Source organism: Chenopodium album, chromosome 8 (assembly GCF_948465745.1).
Source record: "Chenopodium album chromosome 8, dcCheAlbu1.1, whole genome shotgun sequence".
NCBI lineage: Eukaryota > Viridiplantae > Streptophyta > Magnoliopsida > Caryophyllales > Amaranthaceae > Chenopodium > Chenopodium album.
Window position 1 is genome coordinate 354,153 of NC_137841.1, and position 17,026 is coordinate 371,178.

The window sequence follows — 17,026 nt, forward strand, 5'->3', positions numbered from 1 at the left end:
ACAACAGCATTTACGCGCTCAAAATATCAACTCTTGAATCATGAGACTCTCATAAACAATGAAAAATATATGCAAATGCAACAATGAAAAATATAAGCAACAATGAAATTCAATAGCTATGTATATTTCCCAAAAAATTAAAAGGATGGGTTTATCAAGAAGATGATTTTCATAATTTCATTAGACCATCATTTATTCATAATTTTTTTATTTTTTTTTTCATACTAAATTCAGTGATTCATGTTTAATATTACATAAATAAATGTAGGTGGACCTGGTAGGGGGATACTACGATGCAGGAGACAATGTAAAGTATGGGTTACCAATGGCATTCACAGTGACAACACTGGCATGGGGAGCCATCTTTTATGAATCTCAGCTGCAGGCTGCAGGGGAGCTCCAACATGTCCGAGATGCCATCAGATGGGGAACTGATTATTTCCTGAAATGTAGCTCCAGACGCAACCGCTTGTACGTGCAAGTTGGAGATCCCCTGGTGGATCATCAGTGTTGGATTCGCCCTGAGAACATGCAATCTGAACGTCCAGTCTTGCAGATTGACGAACATAAACCTGGCACTGAGATTGCTGCTGAAACTGCTGCCGCCATGGCTGCTGCTTCCATTGTCTTTCGCAAAACTGATCAGCCATATTCTCACCGACTCCTCAACAAGGCCAAATCAGTAATTTTCCTGCTTCTCTGATGCATAGCAATATGACATGAAAATGTCACATATTCCCTAAGTCACCAAAATCATCAATTCATACCCCATGATAATATAGCGAGTAATGCATGCATGATATAAAATATTAATAATCAACCTAGTGCATCAATGTCTCATAAACCACTTGTCCCTTTGTGCAGCTCTTTAGATTTGCTGGAAGCTATAAAGGAACCTTCGATGGAGAATGCCCCTTCTATTGCTCGTTCTCCGGCTCTAATGTAAACTCCTATCTCTCTGTCTAGACTACGCATTTCTCTATTCCAGATAATTAGGCTTTGTAAAGCAGCCAACTTTGTACATGCAGGACGAGATGCAATGGGCAGCAACATGGCTGTACAAGGCCACCAAGAACCAAACCTACTACCATTATATTGAGGATCAGTCAATTGATGCTACCATAAGCGAATTTAACTGGGACCTCAAATATGCCGGAAGCCAGATTCTTCTTACAGAAGTAAGTTCTCACTGCAGATAAAAGGCTGTCTTGCAATTTTCCTCCCTTTATAGATTGCAAAGCAACATACATCTATATATAATCAGTAATTGCATAATAATTAAAATGTCAGCTGGACTGTTTTTCAAAAAAATCATCACCATGTTGATCCTCTGTTGTCAGCTGTATTTTCAAGGGCAGCAGACCTTGGATGAGTACAAGAAGATGGCTGATAGTTACATATGTTCAGTACTCCCCGGAAGCCCTTATGCCCAAGCTCCCTTCACTCCTGGTACCCATAATTACTACTATATTCACTAAGACATACCTCATATCCTGTTAATCCTTGCATAACAGCATATGTTTCATGTAATATACCCAACATTATATCAGCATTCTGATGTTAGTCCTTGCTGCTGTTTTTCATAATTGGTGGTGATGGTGACCATCAGGAGGACTGCTTTACATGAGAGATGGAGCCAACTTGCAATATGCTACAGCTGCCGCTTTTGCATTCAGTGTTTATGGTGATTTGCTTGCAAGATACAAACAACAGGTTATTTGTGGTGGCAAGCAATTTGGTTCTGCTGACCTCCTAGCTTTTGCTAAGAAACAGGTACAATTATCTCGTATCTAAAATTGACTACCTTCATTGTAGCCCAAGAGTTACTGTCATACTAACATATCAAGTGATGGGTGGGGCATGCAGATGGATTATATACTGGGAGCAAATCCACAGCAGAGGTCATACATGGTAGGATTTGGAAAGAATTTTCCACAACAGCCACATCACAGGGGAGCATCAAATCCTATTTTGTCAAAGTCTGATGTGGTGACTTGTGCTAAAACTTTTATGGACTATTTCACCAAAAATGCTCCAAACCCAAACGAGCTCACTGGTGCCATTGTCGGTGGTCCAGACAAGAGTGACAATTTTGAAGACCGGCGTCACATTGGGAACATGGAAGAACCCTGTACCTATATTAACTCTCTTGCTATTGGCGCCTTGGCTAGATTAACATCCTCATCCTAAGATAACAAGTACATTACCTAGCTCACATTTCTCAGTACATAATGCATTTCTATCAGTCTGTTAATATCTAACTAAGTCGCCACGTGTGATCTGTGCAGCACTTACATGGTTGAATAGAACTTAATGGCATGCAACACATTCTCCACATCATATGAAGACCAGGGATAAGATGATTCCATGATGTCATCTCTTAGGTGGATGTTAAGTAATTATGGTTATAACTAATAAGCACAGAGTTTTATTTTGCATGTAAACAAACTCTGCAAAAGACTACAGCCAGATTAAATATCTATATACACAGAGTAATATATTTATGTATATGCGGACATGCCAAACAATTGTGTGCAATTAATTTCAAAAAAACACATTCAATTTTTGTCACTTGACCATACTCCTTCATTCAGTGGATTTGTAAAACCTCAAGAAATGTTATTTATGAATGTAATAAGCCAAACAATTGTTTGCAGTAACGTAGCTAGAAATTGTATGACTCAAAGTTGAGCTGAGAAGTTAGAACAGGTAACCATATCCTATAAGATTAACAACAATCACTTGCAAAGTTTCAACTTTCTAAAAAAAGGCGATACCACGGATTTAGGATATGGCTTAGTGGCTAGGCATGTTGGATAATTCTCAGGCTGCTCGATCCATAGTTTGTGTAAAATCCCAGCAGACTTGAGCTTTTCTGAAAGATTCACAATTTGAGTTTCCCCTTTAACTTCCAGTGTAACCTGCCCATCATCCAAGTATACCACTCATTAACATTCCCTCCTCATAAATCTTATTACACCAACACTAAGCTAATGTAAACATTTTATTAACAAATTTATAATCACAAATTTCCATGTCATAAAGACCCTACAGGATAGATCATAGATTCAAATCTCTTTACCTCTTTTGTAATTTGTAATGCCCTTGCGACTCATTCCGACCAAAACATTTCAATTGAACATACATTATAATATATGATGAAGCAATTCGTAATAAAGTAATGATAATTGAGAAATACCTTGTGCATAGAATCGAGAGCAGGAGGGGAGCAATAGAGGAGAGTAGAAGGGTCGTCTTTGTGCTCCCAAATAGCAGCAACAGAAGCATGGCATCCTTGGGTCACCACACTCCCAAGAGGCCACGTGTCAATCAGGTCTCTCCTTAACACCACGTATTGGACCACAACATCTTCCGCCGCCGCCGTCTCCGACGAATCTACAGTTGCATCGGCGCTCATCCTCCGCCGTGTTGCGGTGCCGGTCAGTTGAGTGTTTTGTAAACCAGATTTGCAGAAGCACTGAGCTTTTTCTCTGTCAGACAACAAATTCAATCTTGCTGGTAATGGTATTGATGCCTTTAACCTTACCAATGAAGGCAGTGTCAATATTCCCATCTCTTTTTTTTTTTTTTTTTTTTTTTTTTTTTTTTTAATTTGACAATTTTATCCTCAAGTCTTGGGTTTTGATGAGTTGGGTTCAATTTCATTTATTGGGCCTTTGATTTGTTCCACCCAAATGCTAAATGTTTTGCCATTGGACAAATAGCATATCTAAAACAAGTACAGTATCAATCATCAATTACATAATACTAAAAGCGAATCTAACATCACATTTGTCATGTTCTGATTAAAAATTTTCCCGCCACTTTTTTCTTTCCATTTTTTTTCTTTTTTGGGACAAAATCTTCATTAATATTATTTTATATATCATATAATATTTAACTTTCAATTTGGCTACTATATACGAAATATATTCTATATGCATATCTTTCATGTTTTTATAATAGGTATTTTTCTATAATAAACAAACACATAATAAGGTAATATATTAGAATAATAAAATGTACTACTCCCGTACTTCGTATCATTCTACAACGTATTTTTTCTTTGAAAGCTTTTTTGCTCTAACTAGGATTTGATACTTTAGCTATTATTATATATTTATTGATTTTTTTTTTTTTATAATACGGAGTAATAACATTACAATTCAATAACTATAAACATAAATATAAAACAAAATTAAAAAATCATGATTATTAATTTTCATTAAAAATAGTCAATTAAATTTGTAAAACATTGTGCAAGTTATAGTATGCTATAAAATATTGTGCCGGTCAAAACATGCCAACAAAATAGGGACATATGGGTATATAATTACATTGCACGGGTTATAATTATAAATTGCATTCTCATATAAAACACTATAATCATTAAATTTTTGTGTTTTTTTTTTTTAATGTTTAATAATCAATAACTTATGATAACAATATAATATTAATTCAAGTTTTTTTTTTTTTTTTTTTTTTTGGAAAAGAAATTCAAGTATTTTTTTCAATTAAAAATATTGTTTTTTATTTAAAAAAAAATTATTGTTGTATTAAATTATAATTCACTGATTCATAATTTGATTAAGTAAAAACCGTGCGTTGCACGGGGTTTAAACTAGTTTATACAAAAATCAATTAAAAACTTTTAAAAATTGTGTTAACAATCAAAAAACAATTGTAGAATTGATAATAGTGTATAAAAATAGGATAATTTGAGGAATATGTCATTAGAGTTTATAAGTTACTAAAGTATTAGAATTTGAATGCTACTAACTAATTGATTTCCGTATTTAAAAAAGTGAAATGTTTTAACTGTTCATTTTAGTTGCCGTATTTAAATTGTGGTACTTGTTGGAATTATCTCAATAGTAATTTATTTAATATTTAATTACAATTATTTTACTTATTGATATTAAAGATATAATCCGTCAAAATTTTATATTGACATAAGTGTGCAAGAAAAACTCGCCACTTATTTAATTGTGAAGGGAGTACAACATTGCAGATTTGCACTAATGGTTGTAAGGTACAAGTATATAGTTTTGGTCTACCCTTTGAATTCATCAACCACCAAATGTGATATTGACTTTGCAAGAGGCCAATAAATATCAATATCATATTCGGTATCATAGTTGGAAGAAGAATGGAATGGAGAAAAGAGCATTTAATTGTATTTATTAGAGTTGAGTCAATGGAATGATGTCCATTCATTTCTTGAATTGGCGTATTCCACGGGTTACGAATCTTGTCTTTGTATCAAAGAAAAATCCACCCCCTTATAAATAATTATCCACCATCTCAAAAAAATTACCCATTTAATTTTAAGATACAAACTACTGTAATTTACATACATAATTATAAAAATTATATTACATCCATTTTATAGTCTATATTATTTACAACAATTAAATACTTAAAAGATCGTGAAAAGTCAAATAGAGTAATTGATTCCCGAAGGTTATAAAATTAAAAAACAATGACAATTCAACGCATATGACACATGGAAAAATGAAGATGAGAACAAAAAAGTCAAACTTAGCATTTAATAACATCCCCCACCATTACAATTACAATTACTGAGAATCAATTGACCAATTTCCACCTACTAACCTAACCCCACCACATAGACTCCTCATTTCACGTCTCTCTTTTTTGTCTTTTACCAAATTTACATCGATACAATCACATTGCCCTTTTCCCATTTTACCCCTACACTACTAAGCCTATCTCAGAACCTAACCTGATTGAGTCATTGGTCATAGCAGTAATTTACACACCCACTACTACAACAGTTTTAATCAATCAGACAAAGTCAAAATAGGGTGATGATGAGGCTGAAACCATGCCGGTGCAGCGGTGGTGGGGACCACTTGCAAGTTATGATCCTGTGTTGCGGGTGCAGGAGAATGACGGTGTTCTCCTTCGTAAGTTACAATCAACATCGTCGGATCATCTGTTGCCCTTTCTACATGCTTCCTCGCCGGACATCCTCTTACTGTACTGCACTTGTAATATCCCCTGTTCATCCATTTTCCATCATTAGTAACCACATTATTTTTAAACCAAAATATCTAATTTTTAATTAGTTAATAAAGAAATAATACCTTGGGTAAGGAGATCCTTTGATGGGTTTCTGCCCGTATTTCCTCCAGGAGTAATCATCGGAAGGAATATCCGCGGTTTTAGCACTGATCGCCGGAACTCTCATTGTCTTCTTGACCCTCAACTTCTTACGCTTTGACGAGCAGTGACACCGAGTTGACCCGCACGCTTTACCGGAAATATCATCGGAAAATTCATTGTGTTGGTGGCGATGATGATTGCAGCTCTTGTTATGATGAGAGGACGATGACGTGGAAAGCGGAGGCTTTCCAGATGATGAAGGTGGTACAAACATAGATCGAGCACCGCTTCCGAACTGCTTACCATTTGACACAGTTTCTTCTCCGGTAATTGAAGACAAAAACGATGACGAATTCGCCGATGATGATATGCTTAACGACGCCGATTTCGAAACCGATCCACACTGTTTCGGGTTGGGGTTAGGATTAGGTTTGGAGAAATCTAGAGTGACAGGGTGGTGACGAATAGCCCTCAAGGGGATGGGTTTTTCTGGCTGTTGTTGTTGTAGTTGACAAACAGGTGGTGGAGTGGGAGTGGGAGTAGGGGTAGGAGTAAGAGTAGGTGTTGGAGTAGAAGGTTTGTTGAATTGGAAGGTAGAAGGAGAAGGAGAGTCAGAGGAGTTGGAGGAGTCAGAGGAGAGAGAAAGAGTAGGAGCACGCCGAAAACGAGCATGACCAGTTCGATTAAGGACAGAGATGAGTCTCTTAAACTTACCAACGGTAGCTTCGGTAGCTTCTCTGCACTCAAATTCCTGTTGCTGTTGTTGTTGTTGAGGTTGTGATAAGAGGCGTAGGAAATGTTCCATGGATTTCACCCCAGCTGATGCCGCCTCTTCGATTGCTACTTCTTCTTCCATCTTTCTGGATCTATAATTATAGCCTTCCATTTTAATTTGTATTTATGATTTAGAAGGTATCTAGTTTCTGGGCTGCTAAAAAGGAAGGGAAATAAGGAGAGAGAAAGAGAGGGAGTAAGGAATGAAGAAGAAGGGGGAAGGAGGAGAAATCACAGATATAGAGGGAGGAACAAAGGGTGTGACCGGGTGAGCCGGTAATACACACACCCCGACATATGATAAAAAGCCGTGTGCTGGGCCCCACATTGCTATTACTCTACTTTATTTCTTTTGTAAGTCAAATTGTTGAGATTGCCATTTTGATTTTTTTCTCTTTTTTAAAGTAGATGCGACTTTGCTTCGCTATTTCACTTATTGACTATTCTTTTTTTTTTTTTTTTTTTTTTTTTAATTCTTTATTCAACAATTTTTCAATATGATTTTTTACTCGGAACAGTTAATTTCACAAATTACAGCATGTTCTCGAACCTTTATTTTATTCATTCATATGGAAGTCTTCTCGAAGTTTTGAAGAATTTGTTCCCTTTAATTTTTTTTTTTTTTTTTTCATTTGAAGATACATATTATCGACCTTCGGCTTAATTTCAATTCAGTTTAGTTAAGTATCTAATTTACTTCTCTCATAAACAGTTCAGGTCAGTTCAGCTCATTTCAGTAAATCAGAACAGGCCCTACGTTATTAATATTTTTAATTATCGATAACCAATAATTTAAAAAGTTAATATTTTAAAATATGTATCATGTCGAATCAAATAAGATTTCACTAAGCCTGTATTTTTCATTACATATAAATCACAAAGCCTGTCAAAGCAAAGTGCGTGAATAATTTTAAATCAAAATGTGTCAACTAAAAAAACATAGGAAGTATTTCTCTAATGAAACTTGAGTTAAAAATGTAGTATTCAATCATGCGAAACCTATACATTAAGTAGTTTATGCATATTGAATTGGGAAAAGGAAAATTTACTCCTTTTACTTTTGAATTAGGAAAAATTGAAAAGAATAATCCCACCTTTCGCCCATCTGCTCAAAATAATCCCACCTTCTCGAATTCCAGAAATAATCCCACCTTGTAACCCCATCTTCCCAAAATAAACCTTTTTACCTACAATCGTTTCAACAGGTAATTTTATTTTTTTGTACAAATAATAAAACAAAGGCAAAAAAAAAAAAAAAAAAAAAAAAAATCCCCTAACACCGTAACCCAGCCCCACCCCACCATTGGCACCGCCATCACCACCACCATCACTATAACCCATCCCCGCCCTATCCCATCGGTGGTTGTTCAGAAAGCTGGTGGTATTGTAACGACTCTCGCTAACGGAGCATCTAACGGTGTGGGATTAGTAGGTGACGCGCATTTGATCCCAGCTGTTGGTGTTGGATCCGACGAATGAGATTTAATCAAAGCTTACGCTGCAACACAATCACCGAAAGCAACAATCAACTTTAATGGAGCCGTCGTCAGAATCAAACCGAAGCCGGTGGTTGCATCATTTTCCGGCAGAGGACCAAACGGTTTTAACCCAGAGATATGAAAACCCGATTTGATTGCACCCAGAGTTTACATTCTCGCGGGTTGGACCGAAGCCGTGGGTCCCACCAGGTTAGACGTGGATACCGGAGATCAGAGTTCAACATTTTGTACGGCACTTCAATGGCGGATCCGGATTATGTTAACTTCTTGTGTGCGATTGGTTACGGGTCGAAGACGATTCAAGTGATTGGTGGCGATTTGGTGTGTGTGGGTTCGGTGGTGGTGGGTTGTGATGGTGGTAAGGCGCAGCGACTGGTTGTGATGGGGTTTAGGATTTGTTGTGATGGTGGTTAGGGAGAAGGGGCTATGGCAGAGTGGCAGGGGAAGGAAGAAGAGGGTTTTTTTTTTATTTTTTTTTTTAATTTTAATTTTTTAATTTTTTAAATAATTCTTTAATTTTTTAAAAACCAATTAAAATGTGACATGTGTCAGATTACTTTTTAAAACAAGTTACCAATGCAAACAACCGGTCATTAAATGAAAAAGGTTCATTTTGAGAAGATGGGGTTACAAGGTGGGATTATTTCTGGAATTCGAAAAGGTGGGATTATTTTGAGCAGATAAGCGAAAGGTGGGATTATTCTTTTCAAATTTTCCTTTGAATTATGGAGTAGTTAATCCTTTATTCCACATTTGATAACACAATTTGAATTTAATTAGGAAAAATTGCCCGGAATAATCCGACCTTTAGCTCATCCGCCAAAAATAATCTCACCTTTCGATTATTTTTTAATAATCCGACCTTTATACCTCTTCCGCTTTAAATGGTCCCTACCGGTCATCCAACCTGTTATTACAAGTTGCTAGACACGTGTCGGCCTATAATTGGTCTAAAAAATTTTTTAAAAAAAACTTTACAAAATAGAAAAAAAATATTAAAAACCCACAAACCCTCTGGCAGTTCAGCCACCGTCCTCTACCCATTCCGACCACCATATCCCTTCCCCTCCCTGTTTCCGGCCACCAAATCCCCTCTCCTTCCCCTCCCAGTTTCCGGCCGACACTAATCCCAGCACTAGCCTGCAACACCACCAAAACAGCAACGATACTCCTGCTGTTACTCCTTCGCAAACGCACCACCCAATCAGTCCCAAAATCGATAACACCAAACGAACCACCCAAAATCATCCCCTTAATCGCAAACACCCAATCAGCCCCAAAAACGCACCATCCAATCAGCCCCAAAATCGCAAACACCAAACGCACCACCCAAAATTGCAAACACACCGCATCACCCAAATCGCAAACAGGGACGGTTTCGGTGGTTGGGATGGGTAGAGGAGGAGATTTCGGTGCTTAGGCTGTGTAGAAGAGGAGATTTTGGTGGTTGGGCTGTGTAGAGGAGGAGATTCCGGTGGTCGGGCTGTGTAGGGGAGGTGGTTTCGTTGGGGTCTGCCGCAGAGGGGTGGTGGCCGTGGTTTTTTTTTTGTTTAACTTTTCAATATTTTTTAATTAATTTTTTATTTCTCTTTTGTCCAGTCACGTGGTGACACTGTGCAAACAATCCAAAGTTACAAATTGTAACCTCTTTAGCCAGTTTCAAGTCATTTGGGACCATTGGGAGCATATTGAGTATAAAAGTCGGATTATTAAAAAATAATCGAAAGGTGGGATTATTTTGGGCGGATGAGGCAAAGGTCGGATTATTCGTGGCAATTTTTCCATTTAATTATTCACAAAATGTGTAATTTCGTGTTAAAAAAATTAAGTCATGTAGGGCCTTGTTATATCATCTCAACTTTTAATCTTTGAATATCAAATTTTTGCTAATATGTACGGGATATTAGCGTTATATAATTATATTATATACATTGGCATTTGTTCAAAAAAAAAAAAAGGGGTATACATTGGCAAGTGTGTCCAAATGAGATGCGTCATCTAATATGAAAAATTGAGGAAATATTACAAGTATGTACATGTATTAATTTAGATAAAAGATATTATAAACGGGGAAAAAAAGTAAACAATTTTTATAATTTAAGGCCTGTTCATATTTACTGAACTGAGCTGAACTGAACTGAACTGATTAAAGTTGAACTGAACTGAACTGATTGGAGCTGAACTGAACTGAACTGAACTGAACTGATTGGAGCTGAACTGAACTGAAAAATTAAAATGCATAAAAATATATGAAAATGTTTATGAAAATTAACAACTGAGTTGAACTGAACTGAACTGATTAGAGCCGAACTGAACTGATTAGAGCTGAACTGAAAATAAGTAAATATGAACAGGCCCTTAGTTGAATTTATGAATGTAGCTAGTGTAAATAATTTGCCAAAAATAAAAGCGAGAAAATGTATTAACTTAAATAAGTAACTAAACAAAAAGGAAAGTGACATACTCCGATGAATGTAAGGAGCGTGTACTTTTTTGTGAAATCAATTTACAACGCTTGACAGACACACGTACTGGGAGTCTGAGACATTTTTTTTGTATTTTACCATTAATATCTATAATTGTCTATTAGTAGAATATAATAATTTTTTTAAAAAATAAATTAAATTATAAAAATAGAACATTGTTACAGAGACAAACTAGTTAACTACTCTAGCTTCCTATCTCCACTTATTAAGCAACTAGTTTTTTGCCTGAGCAACGCTCGGATGTTCACAGGGAAAAAAATTATAATTATATAAGCTTGTATTTATTATAGATTTTGTATACTTTTAATATTTTATTAAAGTTATTGTTCTATTATGTATGCTTTATATTTTTTTTATTAATTATCTTATTATTTTTTAAGGAAAAAAAAAAGGTTTTTGGCTGGAAATTTTTTAATATAATCGCAACACGTGTACTTCTAGAATAATTTTGGTGATTACTTTAGTAGATAGTATATTGATAGATAGATGTAAATTATAAGACAGATAAATTACCAAAAATTAAGCTTTAAAAAAGGTTAACTAAGTTTGGGTTAACACAATTCTTAGGGCCGGACCCTTTTTTTTTTTTATATATATATATATATATATATATATATATATATATATTTTTTTTTTTTGAAGGGCTTAGGGCTAGGCCTTGAAAGATCTTTCCCTGGCCTAAACTATATGCACAAAAGGAAATAAAAATACTCTGTACTTGTAAATAAAAGGTTAAAAAAAAAACAGTAAAATAATTAAAGTAAGCTGACCAGAAAAAAGTGGCGTTCACGTTGAGTCATTAATTTTCTATTCTCCAAAACTGTTGACCAACTTTAAAAAACTTTGGGTCATGCATTCAGGAGACCTGTATAATCGGTAGCTCTTCACTCAATCGTTGGATCACCCTAATGTAATCCTACGGTTATCATGTAGTGGACATGGTTGACTATGCTTTTCATTTTTTATGCAGAATCTCAATGTGGTAGGGCCCACGTATTCGCTGCCACTCTTGGCATGACCTGGTTCCCAATATTAATTAACCATTAATTAATAAGTAATCAATCACTAACTCTTCTCTCTTTGGGAACTTTATAAAATGACAGTATCAACAAGATGATTCTTTAGTTTTACAAATACCAAGCACAGCTCTACACTATTATGAGTAGTATACTAGTATCATCTCTCGCATTTATCTTGTAATGGAATTAAGAATATTGTGTTAATAATTGGAAGCTTTATGTTTATAGTATTTTTTTCATAACAAAAATGTTTGCATAGAAAATTTGTATAAGTTTTATTTTTATGTCTTTTTTTTTTTTTTTTTGCGAGTCAAACAAATATGTGATCATATGCCTCTCTTATTCTCTACGGAGCACATTAGCAATATCCATAGTAATTATAAATTTATAACTTTGATATAAATTATTAAAACTATAATTTGACCTTGTTTTAGTTAGTTGTTTATACAAGTTGATTTGCCTATAATAATAGTAGTAATTTAAAAACTTGCATATCCACTATTTGTTAAGAAAAAAAACAAGGTAAGATTTGTGGTTAAAAATATTCTTATATGGTACGCATTGCGTATTACCATGATATCAAATGCAAAATGCAAAATGCAAAATGTGTTGGTGTTGGTAAAGATGAGCTATTATCTAAGCACAGTTTTATATCAACGAAGATTATTAGAGCTATTAATGATGACTCAAATTATTATAGGCATTCCTAAACAAGAGTGTATAAATAAATCCATAATACTCTCTATTTTTTTCACCTTATATTTGCTGGATTAGAATTTCGATGAACTAAAATTAGTTATGCTGAAATTAATTATTTTTTACTGAAGTTAAATTATTTTTATTGATTCTTTATTATTTTTAATTTATATTTGAAGTTGCCAATTTTTATTGATTAATATTTATTTCTACAAAAGTAAAATTAAATTAAATTATTTTGGAAAATTCTCAATGGTAACACTAAACTTTTTAATTTTCTCAATGGTAAATTGCAAAAAAAAATTTATTATCCTTGGTAAACTTTAATTTATTATAATTTTCAATAGTGAACTTAATAAAGCAATTTAGTTAATATTAAACCATGGTTAACATCTTTTTAGTTAAAATCATTAACCACGATTAGTTTTATTATTTTTTAAATAATTAACTTAAATTTAAAAATAAAAAATAAAAAAAAACACCACCCTCCCCACCGAACCAGCAACCCATCCAGCCCCTCCCTTTGCCGTCGCCGCCACCCAGACCCCTCCCCTTTTCTGGCGTCGGCGACCAACCGTTCCCCTCCCCTTTCGATTTCTACCTCTATTCCCTTGAAATCACCTCACCTCCCCCATCCCCGAAACCACCTGGAAACCTCCCCCACCCCCAAAATCCCCAGCCCACTACTCTCAACAAACCCTAATCGGCCCTCCTATACCCTAACAAACCCTTGGCGACCTCTCCCACACCCCCGAAAACCCTAGCCACCCAGCCCACCCTCCTCGAAAAACCATAATCGACCCTTTCCCCGCCCACAAAAAACCCTCGTCGAGGGTTCTTAAGGGTGGGGGGAGGGCAGATTAGGATTTTTCGAGGGTGGCGGCTGGGTGGCTGAGGTTTCGAGGGTGGGGGAGGTGGGTTTCGAGGAATAGGGAGAGAGGGGTTTCGTGGGGTGGGTTTGGGGGAGGGGGATGGGCTTGGTGCCGGCGCCGGCACCGTCGAGGGGGAGGGAGGGAGGCTGGCACCGGTCGGCCTGATGGTGGAGGAGTGGGGAGGGTGGCTGTTGGGGGAGGAGGGTTTTTTTAAATTTTATTATTTTATTTATATAATATAATTAATTAAACATTAAAAAAATATAAAATCCTAACCATAGTTAATTATTTATTAAAAAATTCATCATTAATGATTTAATGTCATTAGTAATAATTATAAATAGTTTAGGTTTACCAAAGATAATAAATTTTTTTGCAATTCACCACTGAGAAAACTAAAAATTATAATGTTACCATTGAGAATTTCCCAATTATTTTTATTGAATATTTTTCATGTAAGAAAAAAAATACTACAAGGCTTAAATAGTGTAAGGCTTTGCTCTCTTCAACTTAATTACTATTGTTGAATTGAGATTATTTTCATGGAACTTAAACTAATTTTACTGATTAAACTCATTTTTGCAGATTCTATATTTTACTCCCTACCAATTTATTTTTTATATTTTTACCCTATTTCCTCCCCACAATAGCCCACTAAAGTTTTATCTTGTTTATTTACTTAATGCATATAACTCTTTCTCCTACAATTTCATTTACTTAATGCATATAACTCTTTCTCCTACAATTTCATGAAAGTTAAAAAATAGTGGGATTATTTTATCTTTGAAATCATTGATTAAAAATTATTTTAACCAAATTAAAATTATTTTTATTGAAATAAACCGAAGAAAATCTAAGCCCAAAATTATAATATATTTCAATATTGAGGGAAGAAATGGTACTCTTCCAAAAAATTTAGCATTGGGACAATATTTCGCACGATTAGGTCAAATGCTTAACCCTTCTTCGTGCCCTCTTGGGTCATATCGAATAATGTTATTGGGCCTTCAGCCTTCATTTGTACTCTAATTGTTGTATATAAGGGACTGCTTTGCTTTGCTCTGCTCTGCTTTGCTGAAATCTGCTATGCTTTGCTGAAATCTGCTACGCTCTGCTTCAATCTGCTCTGCTCTGCTCTGCTCTGCCCTGCTTAAAAATAGTACTTAAAAATAGCTGCTTCAATCTGCTCTGGTCTGCCCTGCTCTGCTTCAATTTGCTCTGCTCTGCTCTGCTCCTCTGAAATCTGCTTTGCTCTGCTCTGCTCTGCCTAGAAGCTCAAAAGAACAGAGCCTTAAGAGTGTTAAAATCTTATTTCAAATTCATGTAAAAAACTTTAGTAGGTCCACAATACATAAACCTAGTTGCTTTCATTGATTTGTTACTATTGACGCGTAAAGCATTTAGCAACGTGTAAAATTATAATTACTAGTAAATTTACATGTGTTATCCCCACACTTTTTAGGTGAGAACATAGTCTTAAACATGTGCATTTTAAGAAATAGATTTAGAAATCTAAATGAAAAAATTCATTAAAATAATCTGCACACATAGTCACATAGTACCTAAGGGCTTGTTCTCATTGACTGAACTCAGCTGAACTGAACTAAATTGAATTAAACTAAACTGAACTGAAATAAATATTTTATAAGATAAGGAAATTAGGAGCTGAGCTGAACTGAAAATAAACGTATGAGAACAGACCCTAACCCTTCCTTTTTTTCAATATTAAAATTATTTTTGATAAAGTTATCTGTTTATGTTCTCCAAGCACATCCTAAAATTACTGCCTCAAAAGTTTTCAAAACCCAAATATTTAAATTTTAGTTACCTAGCATCCATTAAAAAATAAGTTGTTTTGGAAAAATAGAATATGATAGAGTAAAACATATTAGTATTAATGATTAGCCATAAAGATTTGTAACCAGTATTTTAAGACACACCTTATAAATTTTTTTTTTGCAAAGGCACACCTTAATCAATTTTTTTTTTTTTGCAAAACCATACCTTTATGCCGGAAAATAGAGTCAAACTGTATTTTCCAGCGTTGACTATGCCATTTACACCCACGAAACTGATTGTGGAGGGGAGAAGGGTGGCTAGGGTTATAGAGGAGGGTTTAGTGTAATCCCCCGTATTTTTAAATATTTTATAAACGAAATTTTATTTTATTTATAATATTTATTTGTATTTTTCCGGAATTTAATTACAAAAGTTTCAAATTATTAATATTGGTAAAAAATTATTTTAGCACAAACTATTTTATGAACCTATGTTCTACAATTCATGATCATACAAACAAAGCCTAGTCCATTTCATTTACCTAATTGGCCCAATAATTTTATGAGGCCCAATCTTCTTACTTACCCTACGACATTCTCTCCTATAAATACCCCATTAATCCCCAAAAATTTCCCACACAAAAAGGTTAGTCTTATTTTCTCTCTCCGATCCTTTGTTTAATTTTTTTAATTTGTATAATTATAATTATTGATTTATGGATTTTGATTTTTTTGTTTGAAAGTAATTTAATTAGTATCAAGTTGTATTTTGATGATTAAACTTTATAATTTCATATTTTATAATGTCATAATTTTCAGATTTTGTAAATTTTATAACCTAGGGTTTTTAATTATTGAAAATCATAATTTTAGGGTTTTTATGAACAATTGTTTTAGGGCTTTTATAGTAATGATATTTTGAAATTTTGGTGATTATAACTATGATTAGTTTAACTTAATTCCAGATTATTTTGAACATGTAAATTCGTGTTTTAATTTTTAGATTTATGTTTGTTAATATTAATCCCGTTTTAATCCCGATCAGGTACTAAACTCATCTGATTTTGACAAAAAAGTAGTGGTTTCCATGTGAAAACAACGTTTTAAGAAAGACTCACTACCTTTGGTAGTGGGAACCACCCTCTCGTGGCCAAATTCAGCCTCTAAATAGATTTTCGGGCAGTTTTTTTATTTTATCGAAGTTTTTTTTATAATTAAAATATTATCCTTGAGTTTGATTGATAAAATTAATTATGTTTAAAGTTAATTAAGCATAAATATATGTTTTTAATTGAATTTAAGTGCTAGAAATAGTTTCTAAGTACTACTTTTGATGTTTTATAAAGAGGGTTTAATCACCCATTAAAAAGGGAGATTATTAGGGGTTTTTAAATAATTTAAAGATTTTTATTAAACTTTAAACTTGCTGTAATTTCATGTATAAGAGTGTATTTTAAGGTTTTTATGAAGAAAATTTAAAGAACTATATATAAGCCTTTAATTTTAACTAAAGGGAAGGTTTTAGAGTGTTGTTTGATTTGGATTTTGAAGGTTTTAAAGTAGGTTAGTATTGCTGTAAATTTGATTGATTGGGTATTGATTGAGATGTTATTGTTTGGTTTAGGAGAGGAGTTTATTGAAGGTGATTTCTAGATAGTAAAGTGGCATACCAATTCGTTTATTATTCAAGGTACGTACGAGTTACGAAACCTTTCTTTTAGGTGCATGTTTAAGGACGAATCGAGAACTTAGTATCATGTATAGGATTGACTG

The 17,026-nt window shown here is 34.3% G+C and overlaps 2 protein-coding genes across 2 annotated transcripts; both read right to left on the bottom strand.

The window, feature by feature from the left end:
* Positions 1-207: 207 nt before the first annotated feature.
* LOC145641485 (uncharacterized) lies at positions 208-3,600 on the bottom strand. The gene is made up of 3 exons (XM_081692299.1): positions 3,200-3,600; positions 2,778-2,921; positions 208-699 (listed from the first exon to the last, which is right to left on the bottom strand). Exons 1-3 carry the CDS (start codon positions 3,572-3,574, stop codon positions 655-657), a joined length of 564 nt encoding a protein of 187 aa, XP_081548425.1. The 5' UTR covers positions 3,575-3,600; the 3' UTR covers positions 208-654.
* Positions 3,601-5,521: 1,921 nt separating this feature from the next.
* Positions 5,522-7,173, bottom strand: LOC145641486 (WRKY transcription factor WRKY51-like). The gene is made up of 2 exons (XM_081692300.1): positions 6,111-7,173; positions 5,522-6,024 (listed from the first exon to the last, which is right to left on the bottom strand). The coding sequence occupies exons 1-2, from the start codon at positions 7,013-7,015 to the stop codon at positions 5,805-5,807; spliced, it is 1,125 nt and encodes a 374-aa protein (XP_081548426.1). The 5' UTR covers positions 7,016-7,173; the 3' UTR covers positions 5,522-5,804.
* Positions 7,174-17,026: the final 9,853 nt, after the last annotated feature.

Excerpts from the sequence above, each read along its gene's own strand:
- LOC145641485 (XM_081692299.1), bottom strand. The coding sequence starts at position 3,574 with ATGGGAATATTGACACTGCCTTCATTGGTAAGGTTAAAGGCATCAATA. Across the intron at positions 2,922-3,199 it reads CTCTCGATTCTATGCACAAG|GTTACACTGGAAGTTAAAGG; the intron begins GTATTTCTCAAT and ends GATGATGGGCAG. Across the intron at positions 700-2,777 it reads AGCCATATCCTAAATCCGTG|AGAAGCAGGAAAATTACTGA; the intron begins GTATCGCCTTTT and ends GCTATGCATCAG.
- LOC145641486 (XM_081692300.1), bottom strand. The coding sequence starts at position 7,015 with ATGGAAGGCTATAATTATAGATCCAGAAAGATGGAAGAAGAAGTAGCA. Across the intron at positions 6,025-6,110 it reads AAAGGATCTCCTTACCCAAG|GGGATATTACAAGTGCAGTA; the intron begins GTATTATTTCTT and ends ATGGATGAACAG.